Source organism: Triplophysa dalaica, chromosome 16 (assembly GCF_015846415.1).
Source record: "Triplophysa dalaica isolate WHDGS20190420 chromosome 16, ASM1584641v1, whole genome shotgun sequence".
In the NCBI taxonomy this organism is placed as follows: Eukaryota; Metazoa; Chordata; class Actinopteri; order Cypriniformes; family Nemacheilidae; genus Triplophysa; species Triplophysa dalaica.
Genome location: NC_079557.1, coordinates 13230735 through 13248804, shown reverse-complemented (window position 1 = coordinate 13248804; position 18070 = coordinate 13230735). Strand labels below are relative to the sequence as shown.

The 18070-nt window shown below is 36.9% G+C and overlaps 1 protein-coding gene across 9 annotated transcripts in view; it reads left to right on the top strand.

Moving 5' to 3' along the window:
* The window catches only part of mid2 (midline 2), a 365887-nt gene that overhangs the window by 336350 nt on the left and 11467 nt on the right, over positions 1–18070 (top strand). For all 9 annotated transcript variants that reach the window (XM_056769391.1, XM_056769388.1, XM_056769386.1 and 6 more), the window contains 5 exons: positions 141–248; positions 5937–6085; positions 6579–6706; positions 6860–7003; positions 16889–17050. In XM_056769391.1, coding sequence (XP_056625369.1) covers positions 141–248; positions 5937–6085; positions 6579–6706; positions 6860–7003; positions 16889–17050 — 691 coding nt within the window. The remainder of the gene's footprint in view (positions 1–140; positions 249–5936; positions 6086–6578; positions 6707–6859; positions 7004–16888; positions 17051–18070) is intronic.

Here is an 18070-nt window from a genome sequence, read left to right as displayed (position 1 = left end):
CTCTGTAATGATATGGTCCACCTCGCTCCAGTCAGAATATGACCATCATTCCCACTGTATTCACATGACCAAACTTAGTCCAGCGGTCTGATGAAGTATTGTGTGTCTTTATGAAACTTTCTCTCTGCTCTTATCTGCAGGTGAACACAGCCATGCATGAAGCCAAGCTGGTGGAGGAGTGTGATGAATTGGTAGAGATAATTCGCCAGAGGAAACAGGTCATTGCTGTCAAGATCAAAGAGTCCAAGGTACAGTTTCTATCCGTTTGCAACAGCGAGACAGATTAACACAGTCTGAATTGCAAATTCAAATCAAACTCATGTTGTCTATTATGTTTAAACACGATAGGGTCATATTTAGTTCAACTTGTCAGCTTATTTTGTATTAAAGCAGATGTTTAAAGGGACAGTACACTCAAAAATACAAAATCTGCCATGCTGTAGCCTACTCACTCTCGTTTCAAAGATCCTTACTTTATTTTGTTTTTGGCCGGCATCACATTGCTCTTTACCATCCACACCCGTTGGATGGTAAAGACGTTGGATCATTACGATTTGACTGCTTCGAAGTTAACGTAAACAAAGCGATCCCTCTCACCACAACGGAATCCATCGCAATGTTCAGTTTGGGGCATATAAGAGGTGTTTTACTTCATGATCTGCTTAAATGATGTCATCCCGGAGAGGAATTCGGAGGAAAGTCGCATGATTTATGCCATGCTGTCTTGTTGTGTGGACAAATAGACTTTGTGTCACCTGATAATGAGATGGTAGCACAATAAAGAAAATGTGTTTTTTCCCCTTTTAAAGCTTGTTAAGACAATTACATTTACATTTAGACATTTAGCAGACGCTTTTATCCAAAGCGACTTACAAAGAGTTTAGGAGCAATAAGCGATGTGTCATACATTAAGAGAAGCCACATGAGCAGGACCCACTCCAGGCAGTCAAGCTGATCCTTCCTCCTTTGGTGATTTCAGCATCCTAATTCAAGTGTTGTCTTCGCCTCTTTTCAATCTGCTCCATGGCTATCACATTCCAGACTCTCTAATAGGATCTCTTAAGTCTTTATGTCTCATAGAAACATTTTACATGAATGAGATGTTACCTTAAAAATGGCCCATAAGGGATTAAAATAACAGTTCACCCAAAAATAAAAATTTGGTCTTTCTTTTTACTTACCATCGAGTTGTTCCACATTTGTATGAATTTCTTTGTTTCTGATGAACACAGAGAAAGATATTTGAAAGAATGGCTGTAACCAAACAGTTCTCGGCCACCATTGACTACCATAGTGGGAAAAATAGCTTTGTTGATGAACACAAAATAAGAATTTTGAAGAAACAGTTCTGGGGCACTTTTGACTTCCATTGGATTTTTTCCTACTGTGGTAGTCAGTTGTGGCCAAGAACTGTTTGGCTACAAGCATTCTTCCAAATATCTTTTTCTGTGTTTATCAGAACAAATACATTTATACAGAGTTGGAAAAACTCAAGGGTCAGTAATTTTGACTAAACTGTTACTTTATTCCCTTATGGGCCATTTTTAAGGGAACATCTCATACAGGTAGAATGTGTCCGTGAGACAAAATGAGACTTTAGAGATCCTATTAGAGAGTCTGGTATGTGATAGCCATCGAGCAGATTGTAAGGAGGAGAGACAACACTTGAATTAGGATGTTGAAATCACCACAGGAGGAAGGATCAGCTTGACCGCCTGGAGTGGGTCCTGGCCATGTGGCTTCACTTAACAAGCTTCCCCTTGTGTAACAGGAGCAGGGCCTTGATAATCTTCAGCAGCAAAAACATAAACATCACAGCCGTTCTCTATATAACACAGGTCCCCCTCTGGGATAGGATGTGTCTGCTAAACTCAGGACTATATAAGTCATGCTAAAAACCGCTTGGAAATGTCCTGATTATCATTACCCGAACCAAACCAACAATAAATGTCTGAATAACAGCTATAGAATGTTAAAGTGATACTTCACCCAAAAATGAAAATTCTGTCATCATTTACTCGCCTTCAAATTGTTCCAAATGTGTATACATTTCTTTGTTCTGATGAATACAGAGAAAGTACAAATACCAGTCTTACGTAGCACATTTGTAGTAAAAAAAAACATTTTATGTGTCAAAATTATTGATTTTTCTTTTATGCCAAAAATCATTAGGATATTGAGTAAAGATCATGTCCCAAGAAGATATTTTGTAGATTTCCTACCTTAAATATATTAAAACTTATTTTTGTGGGTGGATGGCCTGCATTACTGACCCTGATTAACAACTTCAAAGGCAATTTTCTCAATATTTTTATTTTTTTTACTCTCAGAGTTTCAAACTGTTGTATCTCAGCCAGATATTGTCCCATGCTAACGACTCATACGTCAATAGAAAGCTTATTTATTCAGCGCTCAGGTTATGTAAAAATATCAATTTCGAAATATTTACCCATAAGACTGGTTTTGTTGTTATGGGTCACATTTGGAATAATGCTTATAACCATAACCAACAGATCTCAACCCCCATTGACTCCCATAGTAGGAAATATTACTTGATATTTTTTTTGTTCTGTTTAAGTCAAAAGAAGACATTTTAAAGAATGCAGGACAGCAAACCTTTCTGATGCAATTTTGACTACTATTGTTTATTTCCTACTATCAAAAATACGTGTATACACATTTAGAACAACTCGAAGGTGAGTAAATGATGACAGAATTTTCATTTTTGGGTGAAGTATCCCTTTAAGTTGTCTTTAATGTAAAGAAAATCAACATTTTTAGTTTTGCTTTGTGTAAAAGTGTGTGCTAAAGCTCCTAGTGTGTAAATCACAACTCAAAATGTCAAGTGTGCTACAGTTAAGAATGTGTTTAACCCTTAATGTGATAATTCACCCAAAGATGAAAATTCTGTCTTCATTTACTAACCCTCTTGTCATTTCAAACCTGTTTGACTTTCTTTTTTCTGCAGAACACAAAAGAAGATATTTTGAAGAATGTTTTAACCAAACAACGGCGGTACCCATTCACTTCTATTGTATTGACACAAAACCAATGCAAGTTGTTTGGTTACCAACATTCTTCAATGGCTTTTAAATCCAATCAGACCTTACAATCAGAACTGTCCATTTTATAAGCATTATGACATCAGCACAAAATTAAAGGTTCACATTTAATACTCCAATTCACCTCTATGCAGTGAGCACGTGTCGAGTTTTGGCAATTTCGAAAGTGAACAGGCAGCACACAGGCACTATATCTCCACAGCCTGAACTCACACTCTTGTCAAGTGTGGATCCAAGCTGCAGGATAGTTCTGCTGTTTTGGGGTAATGTGATGTGAGAGGCCTAGACAAATGCACTAATCTCTATCAGAGCTGTCTGTTCAAGATCTTCACTGGTTCTAGCTCACACGAACAGCACAAGTTGACATGCGGAGGCTGTAACATGAGATTATGTCTTCTGCCCTTTTGCACACATCAGTAATGCTGCCTCTGTCTGTCTCCAGCATTAAGGAGGCTTTTTGGGATCATAACCCAGATGCAAAATATATGTAAGACTTGATCTGAGGCTTTAGATGTTTGGATGGTTTGTTAGTTGTTTTGAATTTGTGTTCTGTTTAGTTTTCCCATGCGGCCCAGTTTTTTAATGCCTCCCTGAAATTGCAAAACGTTTGGCAGAAAACCATTTGATCAAAGAAAATCATGATGTGGGGATTTGTTCATATCGTTGAGGATTTCTTTAAGAAATGGGGTCAGAAATGGATTTGATCTAATGCTGTTTTTATTCTGTTACCAAGCTACTTCTTTAACTTTGTGTTTTCTGAGTTATGCAAATGCATTTTATGACTAATTCCTGTCAGACATGTCATTCTGATGAATAACATTTTCATAAAGTTAAGATCCAGATTAAACGACTTTACAGATTTAATGAGGAAGTATAACACCAGTTACTGAAATCATGCACATGGATAATAGACTTATATTAAGGCAAGCAAATTCATGGAGAATATGTGGTCGGGGAGGCAGGCAAGGGAAATTCAATCCAGAAATGTTGAATGCTTTACTCAACTATGTACTGTAGTCAATCCGAGTTTGGTTTAATTCAATAAATTCAATATTTTACAAATGAAAGAACATCATATTTTTGTGCTTTTTCTACGAAATTCAATATGAATTTGAAATAAAAATGGTCACACCATGATTTTTCATATCGTGTTATCTAATTTAATCCATTCATGTATTTTTTTTTTAAATAAATTATTATTAATTAGTTTCTGATGAACACATAGAAAAATATTTGGAAGAATGTTAGCAATTTTTAGTTGTGGAACATTATTGACTACCATATATTAAATATTTAATTGTAGTCAAGGGCCCAAGAACGGTTGTTTTCTTTACCGTGGTAAATGAAGTCCCAGAACAAAAAGCATTCTTCCAAATATCTTTCTCTGTGTTCAAAAGACCAAAGAAATGTATGCAGGTTTCGAACAATTTGAGGGTGAGTAAATGAAGACAGGACTTTTATTTTTCGGTTCAAATGTACCTTTAAATACAATCACTAGAACTAAAACATGGCTAACATCAGGCTATAAACAGATTTTACCGGCCCTCGAAATACATTTCACCACCACCAAGCCTTCAAAAACTTTTTCAAACTTGTTCACTGGTAAGTAATTATTCCATGAATGAACCTCCATCTTCGTTTTTAGAGATTTGTGCCCATTATTTGTGAGATTTATATGTGGGAGGACATCTTATATATCCCCACCAAATAAAGTAGGTGCTTTTAGCAACAGCGTTTTTAAGACACAATAAGGCTTTAAAAAGTTTGTGGGCGGGTTATAGCTGGTGTGTTACGTCATAGATTCAAATGTGAAAATATATTTAGATGTTTTGTAAACCACAGATCTTATTGCAAGCAATTTACCCAAAATCCCAAACTATAATTGCTAAAAGGCTAAAGCCTGTGGCATACTTCTTTTTTTATGGAACGCACAGCCTTGCCAAGTACGCACAGGGTACGCACACGATCGCACAGCCTTGCAAAGTATACTGCTTTCGACTCATACACGTACACATTTATTGACGCATGCACAATGCGACATATTGCAGCACCTCTCCAATCTCTTATGTAAATCCAACAGATTTTTTATGTATATGGCATCATTTCAAAACAGCTTGATGTTATATAACATGTGAGGTAAAAAGGAAAGAAAACAAAAAACTGGTTTTATTAAATGGACATTTCTGACTCTAATTCTAATTGTTATGGCTGTTATTTTTTGGGGCCAGATTTTCTTAGCCCCCTGCACTAACAAGAGTAAAAATTGTGGAAAATGAGGTGTGCTAGAAACACAAAACATCCTTAAAAAGCCAAAGACACTGACTCGCATATTTTAAGAGAACAATGTGACTTCCTAAACATTCAAAGCTATTCCAATGTTAAGCAAATGAGATTCTTGGCTCAGCAGCCTGCATTTCGGCCAGTTTGTTGTTAACATCTCGGAGTCTAATTTGGGCCACAATGTTTTTCACAGATATGCGGTGGAGCATGAAATACGCAGCGGATGTACCATTGGGACAACCTCATTATCAACAGCTTATTTTAATTCAGCATTTTTTACGAGATGGTATATAGTTTTGGTGATTTCATCTATCCGTAGTGAACTTATATGAGAGTCTTGATCGGTTAGCTCATTGTTTCCCTGCTTTAATTACACAAGTGCAAACAAAGCGACAGGCTCATTTAGCTGTGATGATGAGAGCGGGGGCCATAATGAGTTTTTGATCAAACGCTCTCTCAGGATTCATCCTTTTCCATAACGTCGTAAAGAAAGTCAACATTTGTAACATTAATAGCGTAGTCAGATGCGATATCAGCTCCATATATCTATCTCCTTGTGTGAAAATGTAAACAGGCTTATATTTTATTCTTTAGGTAATGAAGTTGAGAAAGTTGGCCCAGCAGATTGCCAACTGCAGACAGTGTTTAGAGCGTTCCAGCGTCCTCATCACCCAAGCTGAACACAGCCTGAAGGAGAATGACCACGCCCGATTCCTCCAGACGGCCAGGAATGTGGCTGAGAGGTGAGAGACACACACCAACATTGTCTGCCAACAATTCTTATTATTTGCCAATGTGAAATGAACTTTTAGCTACGCTGCACATTTCCTTGTGCCGCCCCCTCCGTTCGCTTCTGTTGATCATGGCTTGTGTTCAAAATAAGATAAAATATACCTTTAGGGTTCTGGCAGCGTTTGAGGTTGGCTGTCGACCTGGAGAAAAGACTGTTGGGTTCACCTTGGTTTTACTAAACAGGTTCTGTGTGCATTACGAATGCTGGACTGAATGACCAAACTGTGAAATGTCTAGTGATGTCTGACAGCTATCTATCAAATCTTTGGCTATTATAAGCCAAATCACCACCTCACCAAATGGCTTCTTGAGAGTATTAATACTGACTGTATTGTATTACTTTTATTTCACATTCGTGTTTATTTGAGTGTTTAAAATGTGTGCTTTACTCACCGTCCAAATTATTGTTTCTATTTCCGCCTCCTTCCTCCCGCTGGTGCTCAGGGTTGCCATGGCCACAGCCTCCTCTCAGGTCCTCATCCCAGATGTCAATCTGAACGAGGCTTTTGACAACTTTGCCCTCGACTTTTCCAGAGAAAAGAAAATCCTGGAGGGACTGGATTATTTGACAGGTAAGGAAACTGAAACCATCCGTCCACAAGCGGTTTCTGTGTATGTAGTGCATATTTAATGAACACATGGTGCAGCCAAGATAAAACTAGATCTTCTTTTTGTGGAACGAATAAATCAATACATACTGTGTTAACACCTAAATTGTTTTCTAGCACCTAACCCTCCGTCTATACGTGAAGAGCTCTGCACGGCCTCCCATGACACCATTACAGTGCACTGGACGTCTGAAGATGAGTTCAGTGTCACATCGTATGAGCTTCAGTACACCATCTACACCGGCCAGACCAACTTCATCAGTGAGTCGAAAATCACATGCTGATCTTATACAGTAGATCCACCACTATCTAGATACAAAAGAGCTTTTTTATTTGTTGAACTCTATAGGAAGCATCTCTGTTCTACTTTTAGAAACTCAGATGCAAACACACTGAATTGAAAAACATGACATCCAAAAACTCAAATACCACATGCAGTGAAATATTTTGTTTACAAGGTTATTCAGCAGCTAATATATTAAATATACATTTTGCAATTTTTGTCACTGAATAAAATTAGTCAATAAAAAGAGTGACTGTTTTCAAAACATCTCCTAACCATCTACCTAATGCTCAAACATTTTTGTTGTAGGGCCCCCTTTGGGTAGGGTGCCTCATTTTTTGTGGCCCCGAATGAAGACACATTTTAATTTAACCAAAAACATACAATTGTACAATGCTGGAACATTAATTATTTTGGTTGCACAAATTTATACATTTCAATTTTTCAAAAATTGCCACAAAAACTGTCCCCACCCTGGATCCATGTTTGATCATTCCCCCAGTTTGAGAACTACTGACCTAATGGATAGTGTTAGTCCATACTCGCATCTTTGGTTGTGCAAATGTTGTGTTGTGCTTGTTAGTATACTCAAATAAGCATTTCAGAGTTTATGTTTTTATGAGCAGTGTTGGGCAGTAACGTGTTACTGTAGTTTGATTACTTTTTTGGTAACGGAGTAATTTAAAGCGTTATAAATTTTAAAATAGTAATAAGGTTATAGTTTCAAGTCCATGTAACTATACGTTACAGCTGCGTTACATCGTTGCCGTTTTATTAGTTATATTGTAAAAGCAAAATAGCTTTTTCAAAGTCTGGACGCCTGCCTGACGCACCCGTGACATCATCGAACTGTAAGCGCCTGTGCGGAAAGTACTACCAAAGCCACTCCATGGAAGGCCTATCACCTCAAGCTAAAAACTCGTAAGGGCAAACGCTATCGCCGCGGCTTCAACAGATTGGACGGAATACACAAAGGAGATTAGACGCTGTTATAGGATTGGCTGAAGTGTCTCTCGTGATCCATGTTACCCTTTATGCTCCAATTATAAGTATTACAGACTCATACATCTCCCTATAATAAGACAATCTTTGGTACTACCAGTGAAAACAAACTCAGCATGGAGAGAGAAACGTATGCGTTCTGTAGCTGGAAATGCAATCATTATTTTGAGTTTATTTCTGTCAAAGGCAAGAACATTGTTGTGCGTTGTTGGACCCTCTCTCCCGCGAAAAACAACCCGAAAGGGCAGAACTTCTCGAGACAGTGACGTTACCGGGCACACAGAGCAATGAGTCAATTCATACTGTTGAGTGCCAGGCTGGTAACTTTATTAGAAACTTTTGACAGGCTTTATTATGGAATAAGCTGAAATAATTTATTTAAAATAATTTAAGACTGGCTTAATTTAGTTTGTTGCGAGAGTGTGCACTTCCCCTTAAAGTTTAGTCATGAGAAGGCTAAAGAGGTTATTTTGTATTTTGAGGGATGGGCGGTAACGTTAGTAATGTAACTTGTAATGTGACGAATTACTTTTAAAAGTAATCAGACCAGTAACTTGATTAATTTTGAAAGGAGTCATCAGCAATTTAATTACATTTCCCGAGTAACTTGCCCAACATGAGTTTATGAGTAGGCCTGTATAGACCAGTGGCATAGCCAGAACTTTATTTTTGCGAGGGCCATTATATATTCATATGTCCAATTCGTTAGGTTTCCATCTATTACTAAAATGAAACACCACAGCACATTTCACCGTTTTAGCAAACATACACATAGCCTAGCCATTCTTAATCCTTGTCCTCCCATCCCCCCGCTCTGCATATTTTGAGTCTCTTTCATTTAACAGATTTAAACCTCTAGCTCGATAGAAGAGCGCTCCATGAATTAACCGTGTTTCTATTGTCATGGTCCCTACACACTGTTCACTGCTCAATTATTTACTTATGAGGTTAACCTCAGAACACGAATTTGCGCTACACGACTGCCTGCAGCAGGCAAAACTTACTACGGAAGTTTGAAGGGTTATTTAACCGCAATCATGAGATTTGGGTAGTAGTCACACTTTGTGCACTTTAATGTCCTTTATTTCCACTTTGAAGGGCTCTTACAGGCGAATAGAACAAACCTCTGAAGCTGTAAGAAAAGCATACAAAATATACAGAGCAGGGGGTCGTGAGGACCAGGACAGAACTGCAGTCGTAGACAGTAAACCATTGGCTTTCCTTTTACATAGCAAGGCGGAGTGTTCGAGGGTGAGAAAGTTTCTGTTGAGAAAAGTCTTTCAACACTACAAGAAATCATATCCAGTGTGATCATTATCTTTAGCAGTCTTCTCATTTTTATCTCTTCATAATCTATAGAAAAACGGAATATTGTCCACCCGCCATCACAGCATACAATTAAACTCTGGGCATAAAAGATGCTACGTGATAATTAAACCAATAACTTTGAAAACAGCGGGGAGCATTGATTGGTCGATTTACCAGAATAACAAGAGGCCCGTACATGTAAATGACGCTACAGATATAGACTTTATACGACTGTTTATAGTTGCTGTCCTTCTGAAACCTTGAATGTCCAAATTCGATGGTTTTAAGGAAATTTGTATGATTTTATTTAAATGTAATTGTCAAAATTGACAAACCCTTTTTAATACTTTCTGGGGGGTTAAATATTTGCAAAACCCAGTGACAAACATTAAGGGTGACTAATAATAATGGTTTATGCCAAAAAATCAAAAAATTTGAAGAAAGTTTCAGAAGGACAACAGCGGCTTTCCATGAAATGATAGCAGAAAGAATAAAGGATTTCAAGATAAAATTGCAATAGGTAAGAATTCATCTTAACATCTCCTGATAACATTTTACATAAGTGTCGGTTTAAAATCTCTCTCTCTCTCTCTCTCTTACATCATTTTTATGTAACAGAGTCTATTGTCAGGTACCTTTTAGAGAGCAGATACAGTATATCATTCACATTCCCTCTTTGTATAGGGCTCAACATTCATAGTGCAAATATATTTAGTGTATCTGAACACCTACAAGTTGAATATCCCCCGTACCTTTTACAGAGTACAAGAAAAGGTAAGGTTGTGCACTTTAGATAAAAGCATCGAATGGAGCTTTAAGGATGTGTGAAAGAGCTGTACAGACTGTAAAGCGAAATTAAAAAAAGCTGTTTTGATGTTTTCAAGTCCAATAAAACTGACATGCATAACATGTTTGGATTTGGAAAGTAAAGAGATCATAATATCATAATATTTTTTCTCTCAGACATGTTCCTCAGTATATATTCAGGCCATTTCGGTAACACGGTGTATTCATTTCAACCACTGATAGTTCAGAGACCCAAGAACATCTACAGTGTAACCACAGACTCCTCTGAGGATACAACAAACAGACGTAGAAATGGAGAGGAATGCTTTCCCCACAGACCTTTTTACACTATTGCTCTTTGAATGCTTAAACAGTAGAGCTCTTAGATGCGTATGTTTCTTTCCCATGAGGAGAAATGTGAGCTTCTGCTTGTGCATTGGACAAGTCATAGAGTCTGCAGGAAAATGCTCTTGGGCTTTCAATCACGTTCTGTATATTGTAGATGGATTTTAATTAGAGATGCACCGAATTTCTCCACAGATACGAAAGCCGATTGTTCAGAGTGATATCTGCCGATGCCAATAGTATGGTGGTCATTTTAACTCGCATAACTAAATTCTGAAGATTGAAATAATATTTCCTAACTTTATGAATGTTATTAATTCATATAATGAGTATTAATATTGAACATAAAACTGGTGATATATCGGCCCTGATCATCGTTTTTTTTTTTTGCTATCTGATGGCCGATGGTCTGAAAATTGCTTTTATCGGCCAAAAACGAAAATGTTTTTATATACCGGTGCATCTCTAATTTTAATTTTCATGGATTATTTAATTGAAAAAGAGAATTCCACAGACTATTTCCACTTCAACAAAGTATTTTTTTTATTGTTTCGGACATTTTTCTTCTTTACTCATTATACAGTCATTTATGTATTTATTTATTATGTATTTATTTACTGAAGGTTCAGTCAAGTGTATGTGTTTGTACGTCATTTTTTTATATAGTGTAAATGTTTGTTTTTAAGCTAGTGAAACTGTTGGCTTTATGTTCTATCTTTATGCTTTATTCCAGCTAAAATGTATTACATTTAGCAAAGATTTTAAGAGCAAAATGAAACCATGATCCACGCTGGAAAGCTTGAAGAATCTTTTATAACAGCAATTAATTGTAAAATATCAATTTGTTTTTGTCCGGGGTCGAGCCAGTAACATTTCACAATCACTGCCTTTGACTTAGCCAATAACAGTCATGTGCTATGTAAAAATCTATACATGTCCCCTGCAGTGCACTCAGGTCCAATATGTGCAACTACACAACCGCCGGGAATGGAAAGCCAACCTTTGGTGAACAATTAAAACGTGACCGGAATTCAGCAGAATCAAATCAGAAACTAATATAAAAAAGAAAAAAAAACAATACAGCGGGAGCATCTTTGTAAGTGTGTAGTCGATTACTCTGGATCGTTGGTACTGTTAAAAGAAAAGAGCTTAGGTCTGTGTTCGGACTCTTGTTCATCACCGGCCCTGTGAATGCGAGGGCAGTGGCCTGGCATCAGCCATGATTAGATCTGACACAAGTTAATGCTCTTTGCTCCGCTCACATTGTGACATTGATTGATAGTGATACGAAACGCTCGACCAGCATGCTAACCTGCAGCAAACAGTATGCAAATGCAACTGTCCTTGCAGGAGAAACTCGGCCGCATCACCCCATCTGACATCCTATGCTGTGACTCACGGGTATGTAAGGAACGCGGGAGAGACGTGGATGGCATGAAGGCCAGCGGACACGTGGGCAGAGCTGACAGTTATTATAAACAGGAAGGAGCTCGCACCGGTTTAAGAAGTGGCTGTGTTGCGGTCATCTGACTGGGTTGTTCATTTGATTATGTGTTCTCACAAAACACTCGCTCAGGCAACGTGCCGCCCAACCTTGAGAAACCAAACAAATCCGTGGAAACACAACAGCACAGAGAGAACAGTGAGAAAGTTATGCAGTCGGTTATGTAAACCTCTCCAGTCAATGTTTTGTTTGGATATTTCAAATCGAAATAATCAGCCCCAGCCTTGAGAGTATTAGTCTATAATCCACACTCATATGCACAGGTATTGCAGGTACCAACAGAATTAAAGTATTTGGGGCTTTTTTGAGGAAAGAGCACACATACATCATCAAGACTATCTGATGTCCATATGGAGTAATGCCTATATACAGTCTTAAAAAAAAGGTGCTTCTTTTAATGCCATAGAACAGGGGTTTTCAACTGGTTCTGTGCCAGGGACCACCATTCTGACTAACAAGTAATCGGCGGCCCACTATTCTGTGTGTGTGTGGGGGGGGTACTCCTTACCTGTTAGTGGGATTTTTGGGCGTGGTGACCTCCACACAGCCTGATAGGTGCAAAGCTAGCCTATCCTGTGTCTGTGACTCAAATTATTTAAAATATTTTCATTAAATTTAGTATTCACACCAATGTGCAAATATTCTGGAAATGTTTGGAAAAATAAATTATGGAAAAAAAGTGATTTTAATTGTGAAATTAGGCAGGCTGGATTGCATGTCACGGACCACATGCAATGCCGCCTGGTGGTCCGCGGACCACCAGTTGAAATCCCCTGCCATAGAAGAACCGTTTGGTTACATAAAGAACCTTTAACATCTGAAGAACCTTTCTGTTTCACAAAAGGTTCTTTGTGGTGAAAAAAGGTTCTTCAGTTTATAAAAAAGTAAGAAAGAGATGGTTCTTTGAAGAACATTTGTCTGAATGATTCTTTATGGAACCAAAAATGGTTCTTCTATGGCACCGCTGTGAAGAACATTTTAAGCACCTTTATTTATAAGAGTGTACTCATCCCTTTATAAAAACAGTTACTTCTGATTCTATTTATTTATTACTATATGTAATATTGTCATAGATAACAAATAAACACAGAAGAGCAAATGCACAGTCATGGAAACGCATTTAATAATACAGCCCAACTGCTTCATCAAAGGCTGGTTTATATTTGCCGACAGTTTTTGGAGCACCTTTTCTCTTTTTTGGCTGCCTTTCATCTGCCTACACACACACACACACTCACTTGCACACAGTGTAGGATCCCTATTCACACTGGCTTTTTCTACCCAGTGACATATACCTTCATCTGCCTCTCTTTGAAGTCTTTATCTGTATGTCAAACAATAGCTGAGAATTAACAATATAAGCAGCATATTATTGTCAGCTATTCTAATTCTGCTCATCAAACAACAACATCAAACGCCGTTTTGGATCAAATTATTTTTTTTGTCCATGGAAATATTAAAAACGCATACAGATGGTGGAACTTGGAAGTGTGGAAGCAGCTGGTTAATACTTTAAGCTATTTGCTTTTTCTCATCTAATCTTCAGATGTTGTACGTTTTATTTACATAGGTGCTTTAAGATAGGACTGTGTGTAAATTCAATTCAGTTTGATTTGTATAGCGCTTTTCACAATGTTTCATCCTTGCAGAGCAGTATTAGTATTAGTATTTAAATAACAAGGGTCCATCTTTGCTCTTGTTTGTGTACGGAGATTGCCTGGGCTAGAGCTGCAATGATCAGTTTAGTTCACATGATCTAGCAGGAGGAAGGCACACATGAAGTTCACATGTTCTCGCATTAGGATGGCACATGACCCTCGAATAGTATCAGGAAGGTTATTTCAGAGTTTAGGTGCAACAGACGAGAAATCTCTTCCCCCTTTGGTGGATTTTGTTAGAAGACGGGAGTTTTGTGATAGTAGAGAGCGTGATGGGTAGTAAGCGTGATAGAAACTCTGTTAGATAAGCCGGAGCTAAACTGTTTAATGCTTTATAAGTGATTAGAAGTACTTTATAGTCTATATGGTACTTAATGGGTAGCCAGTGTAGTGATGATAAAATTGGTGGCCTGTGGTCAAATTTTATAGACCTTTTAAGAACAATAGCAGCTGCTGAGTTGTTCAATGATGATGCAGGACAACCACTAAGTAGTCCGTTACAACAATCAAGCCTTGAAGTTATAAATGCAATTACTTATGCAATTAGAAATTCACAGAATATTCTGCAGTTTGGCAATGTTTCTTTGATGGAAGAAGGCTGTTTTTGTAACGTTTGAGATGTGATTTCCAAAAGACAGATTGCTGTCAGATGCAATGCCAAGGTCTTTAATTATATTTGCTGAAGTAACTGTGCATCCTTCTATTTGCAAGTTGTAATTTGTAATATTCTGGTTAAAGAGATTTGGTCTTATAAGTAAAACCTCTGTTTTATCTGAATTTAGCAGAAGAATATTGCTAGTCATCCATTGTTTTATGTCCTGAACGCACTCTTCCTGTTTTGTTAATTTTGAGGTTTCGTCCGGTCTATCTGATATGTATAACTTAGCATCATCTGCATAGCAATGAAAACTAATTCCATGTTTTCAAATAATTGTATCCAGGGGCAGCATGTATTATTAGAACAGCAAGGGTCCTAAAACCGATCCTTGAGGTAATCCATAGTTTACTGGTATTCAATCGATGTTTCCCCATTTAAATGAACAAACTGATATCGGTCGGATAAATATGATCTGAACCAATGTAAGGCTTGCAACATCACTTACCCCTCCTATAGAACAGCTGCCGTGTTTCTCACCCATAGGCCAAGAAGAGTTAAACAAACTTATCACAGCATCTAACCCGACAACATGTTTATTAGACCCTATACCCACTAAACTATTAAAAGAGTTATTACAGGTTGCAGTAGACCCCATTTTTAATATTATTAACTCCGTCCTCACTCACTCTAGGTCATGTTCAAAAACCCTGTAAGCTAGCCGTTATCAAGCCTCTTATTAAGAAACCGCACTTAGACCCAAATGAACTAGGAAACTATAGACCGACCTTCCATGTCTGTCTTAAATAATGGGGGGGGGTTGACTCGTTTAGACCAGTGTAATTATTATGTTTAAAACACGTTTCAGTTAGGCAGAGTGTCAAACCGATCATCTGTTATCATTTTATTTAATATGACTGCCTAAGGTGGAAGAGCTCTAATGTTTAGTAGCCCTAACTTAAATAATTGGTTTTGCGCACATTGATTGATAGTATGCGTTTTGATTGTGGTCTAATGACTAGGTCCTAATTTTAACCTTTTAGTTGAACTCACTATTCGGGGAACATACACAGTTTCTATAAGATTTTCAACACAAGCGCTTTGATTACAAATTAGGTTACTAGTCAACACACACCCACAGATGTCTCGCAAATGAATGTGTACACAGTTTCCAAAAGTTGGTCACTTGAATGAATGTTTGGGCATTTAAATGGGCTTTTGGGCATTTAAAAGGGCATCTTTAAATGCACGTAGTCTGTTACTTAGACTGAACTTTGCGCTGCATGATAAAAAAAAAGAAGTAAATAAACAAAATCACCATACATAGCAAGCACGGCGCATACTTTTGGAACTCAAAGCAAGCAAGTGTGTTTCAGGGGGACTATAGGCAAGATGTGACAATTTTGAATCGACTTTTTAAATTCTTAGTCTGGGACACCCCTAGTGTTTATGGTTGCGATAAAATGTAACATGTATAATATGCTCCTGCATGTTGGACCGAGTAAGACGTTGCATGAATTACATGACTATAATGGAACTGTAAAATAAAATAAAAAAAAATTGGTCATACTGCCCAACCTTACTTATTATTTCTTACTACTTATTAAAATAATAAGAAATTCCAAAGGACAGCCCTTTTTTCTTTCAAATAATAAGATTGTAGAGATCAAATAGAGATGTGTGTAGAGATTTCTCCTGCATACTATTGTGTATTCTTCATTTTTCATTGGCAGAGCTGTCAGTACATGTTGGAAGTAACACGTGGAAGAGCTCAAACTTGTTTATTTCACCGGTGCACAATTAATATGGTTATCTGCCAATGAGATAAGCTCAGGACGGCCAGATCTCTTCTGAATAATCGTCCTGGCTGATGTATGGCTTTGGCATTACAGAGGACAGCTGTACTAAATTGTAGGCATTGTTCTCATACTCTTTTATGAGAAGTTGGACAATTAATTTGAATTCTTTTGGCCTCAAACTTACTCAATCTCTATTGAAGTCCTTTTTATCTTTTCTTTTGTTACATCACATCTTTTAGAAAATTGTTTAATTAGAAATTGTTGAACAGCATAATGAGTCTTCTAAAAATAAAAATCACAATGTCTCTTAAGTGTTAGAGGATAATACTACAATGTCTCAATCTGACAGTGCTCAGACTTTCCAGCATGCTAAAATATCCTCCTAATTTCCTACAGATTCTTATGAGACCAACATTTTTGATGTTATCAACCTTCATTTCAACAGTTGGCTCATTTGTGTCCGTTATTTATTCTCCTAAAACAAACTTGATACCTAAATTTAAAATAACTGAGATCTCCTGAGCTATGAAATAACAACTTGTGAGCTGTGAAACTTCAGGATTGAGAAATGCGGGTGGGGGTAACTGTCATTGCCTGAGGCAAACATTCAGTCTTTTCAGGAGAACTCCCTCAGAACGTGTGCTATATGTGCTTTTACATCAAACAAAAATAGACCTGCCATGAATAATGAGCATCACATGTAGCGTTGCCTTTAAGAGAATCTGTTCAAACATTTACTCTGACATGCTGATTATCACACGCTCTTCGGTTAATGTGTGGTGCCGTAGCCTTGAATAACAGCGATGCAAGAAATAAACTGAATCTATCATTAATGCTACGCTCTCTCTTTCTCTTCTGTCTGGCAGGTCTTTATAACTCAGTAGATAGCTGGATGATCGTGCCCAATATCAAGCAGAATCACTACACGGTCCACGGTCTTCAGAGCGGCACCCGTTACATCTTTTTCGTCAAGGCTATCAACCAGGCAGGCAGCCGAAACAGTGAACCTGCTCGTCTGAAAACCAACAGTAAGTCCAGTCCTCTGTGTGTGTGCAGGGCTCTGTAAACTAGTGCTCGATCAGTATGCGCATTGTTTTATTGCGGATGCCAATGTCTAGAGAGCTATAGTTAGAAAAAAACTAGAAGATTTTAAAGGGGTAGGATGAAGGACTTAAAACTTCTTACTAGCAGATGCAGTTATAAGCAATAATATCAAACTATGGCCCACTTATAAATAGTTTATTTTAAACATAAAAGTTTATTTTATCTTTGGTTTATTCAGAGATGTTATTAAATATCTCCCCGTAATGTGTTTTAGTTGTATCTTGTATAAATCTTAAATATCTTTTTACTGAATTTATTTACTGAATGTAGGATTTATGAATTTTAATAAATCTTTACAGATTTCAACACTTCAACACATCAAAATCAGTTAAGCATTAATATATACATATATATATATATGGGTTTTTTGTGACAACTCCTTTAACACTGTAATAAAATTAAAAATAAATAAAAATAAACGCACTACCATTCAAATGTTTTGTTTTTAATATTTAATCTAATTATATTTAAAATAATATTATTAATATAATATATTTTTGTTTTAATAATAAATAATATTCCAAAACTATGTAATAACATAATTGAAACTATAGAAACTATGTTAAGTGAAAGCAAAATAAATCAAAACTATTTCATGTTCTAGCATCTTCAAAGTAACAACTCTTTCCACTGAATTTACTAAATATTACTGGGTGCTGTTAAATGGGATTTGAGACATTTCCATCTATTATAAGCTCTAATTGGCTGCTTTTTATTATCTGGTCCAAGTCATTTATTAAAAAAAAATCTAAATAAAATGTTAAGTTTAATAATAACACATAATGCTGTATATGATTCAATTATATACCAAATTGTTATGGTCAGATTTTAAGATTTTTAAGATCATAAAGAAACATTTCAGTTGTTTCTAAACTTTTCGGTACATAAAACGTTTTTTACATAAAAACACTTCATAAACTTTCTTAATAAACAGTAACGTCCAG